The sequence below is a fragment of the Cyprinodon variegatus genome, unplaced genomic scaffold, assembly GCF_000732505.1.
Source record: "Cyprinodon variegatus isolate N-32 unplaced genomic scaffold, C_variegatus-1.0 Scaffold2005, whole genome shotgun sequence".
Taxonomy (NCBI): domain Eukaryota; kingdom Metazoa; phylum Chordata; class Actinopteri; order Cyprinodontiformes; family Cyprinodontidae; genus Cyprinodon; species Cyprinodon variegatus.
This window is the reverse complement of record NW_015152458.1, coordinates 37827-39397: the sequence shown is the minus strand read 5'-3', so window position 1 is coordinate 39397 and position 1571 is coordinate 37827. Positions and strand designations below refer to the sequence as shown.

Genomic DNA, 1571 nt, shown 5'->3' with positions numbered 1-1571 from the left:
GATCACAATGTGTGTTTTTTAATGTAAGCTTATCATCACCTCAACAAATGTAGTGAGGTGTACCACAAGGCAGTTGCCTAGGACCATTGCTTTTCTCAATTTTTATTAATGACATGCCATTTGTCCTAAAAAGGTGCAACATAACTCTTTATGCAGATGATTCTGCAGGTGCTTCTTGCCTGGATTAATGAGAACAGACTAACCTTGAATGTTTCAAAGACAAAGTGTATGTTATTTAAAGCTAGGCATAAAAAATGTGATGATAAACTTGATATTGTGCTAAAGGATATGGACATAGAACAGGTTCAAGAGGTGAAACTACTTGGAGTAACATTTGATGAGCAGCTATCCTGGGAAAAACATGGTGGTGAAAAATATGGGAAGAAATATGTCTTGTATTAAAAGATTTAGATCTTTCATGACCTCAGCCTCTAGAATTTTGGTGGTTAAATGGTTAGTGCTGTCTCACCTGGACTACTGCTCTGTGGTGTGTTCAGGTGCAGCTCAGAAACATCTGGCTAAATTACAAACCGCACAGAACAGAGCGGCCAGGCTGGCACTAGTGTGGACTCAGAGCTCTGCTGGGCTGCATGCGCGTCTGTCGTGGCTCAGAGTAGAGGAGAGACTAAAATTTAATGTTTTGTGTTTCCTGAGAAATATTATTGTTTGTGGAAAACCTTCTCTTTTGTTCAGTTTGTTACATTATGTGAGAAATGAGCACAATTATTCAACCAGGCAGGCAGCTTCTGGTCATTTGACTCGACCCATTCTGAGAACAGGAGCAGTGTGCAGGTCTGTGTTGTTCAGAGCTGTGACTCTGTGGAACAAACTGCCTCATAACATCTCGACTGCTACTACGAAAGGTGCATTTAAATCACTTTTAAAAAACACTGTTGATAGCCTTAATATATGAATATTTGTGTAACATATTGGACTGTAATGAGATATAATTTGAAATGTATCGTGGTTCTTATGATGTGATCATTTAAAATGTTATGTGTATCTGTATAATTTTAAAGGGACCCCAGGAAGAGTAGCTGTCAAATTACTGACAGCTAATGGGGATCCAAATAAATAAACAATAAACAATCTTTAAGAGTTTTAAAGGGAAATTAATGAAAAGCCTAAATCAGCTGTTCCTGATTCAACTGACCTACAGGTCATCACCATGGTAACAGCATCAGGCCGTGCAACACACAGGACGGTTCACAATAAAGACAGAAAAAACTGAAAAAAACTCAAACTTTATTTACAATCAAAACAGGAACAAATTATTTACAGACGACATGTGTCATGGAACGCCTCCAGGGTCCTAAAGTCCCTCCATGTTGGAGGAAGGCCGTCCTGCAGGAAACGACCGCAGCGCTGACAGGACGACTGGAAGAGCTTGATGTAGCTGCGGAGCCAAGTCTGAGGACGAGACGGAGGGACGGGTTAGACTAGGACGGATGGGTTACACTAGGAGGGGAGGGACAGGCTAGACTCGGAGGGGAGGGACGGGGGACACTAGGAGGGGAGGGACAGGTTAAGACTCGGAGGGGAGGGACGGGGGACACTAGGAGGGGAGGGAC

The 1571-nt window shown here is 42.3% G+C and overlaps 1 protein-coding gene across 1 annotated transcript in view; it reads right to left on the bottom strand.

The window, feature by feature from the left end:
- Positions 1-1228: 1228 nt before the first annotated feature.
- The window catches only part of med27 (mediator complex subunit 27), a 9737-nt gene continuing 9394 nt past the window's right edge, over positions 1229-1571 (bottom strand). The window contains exon 8 of the mRNA XM_015405128.1: positions 1229-1410. Coding sequence (XP_015260614.1) covers positions 1276-1410 — 135 coding nt within the window. The 3' untranslated portion in view covers positions 1229-1275. The remainder of the gene's footprint in view (positions 1411-1571) is intronic.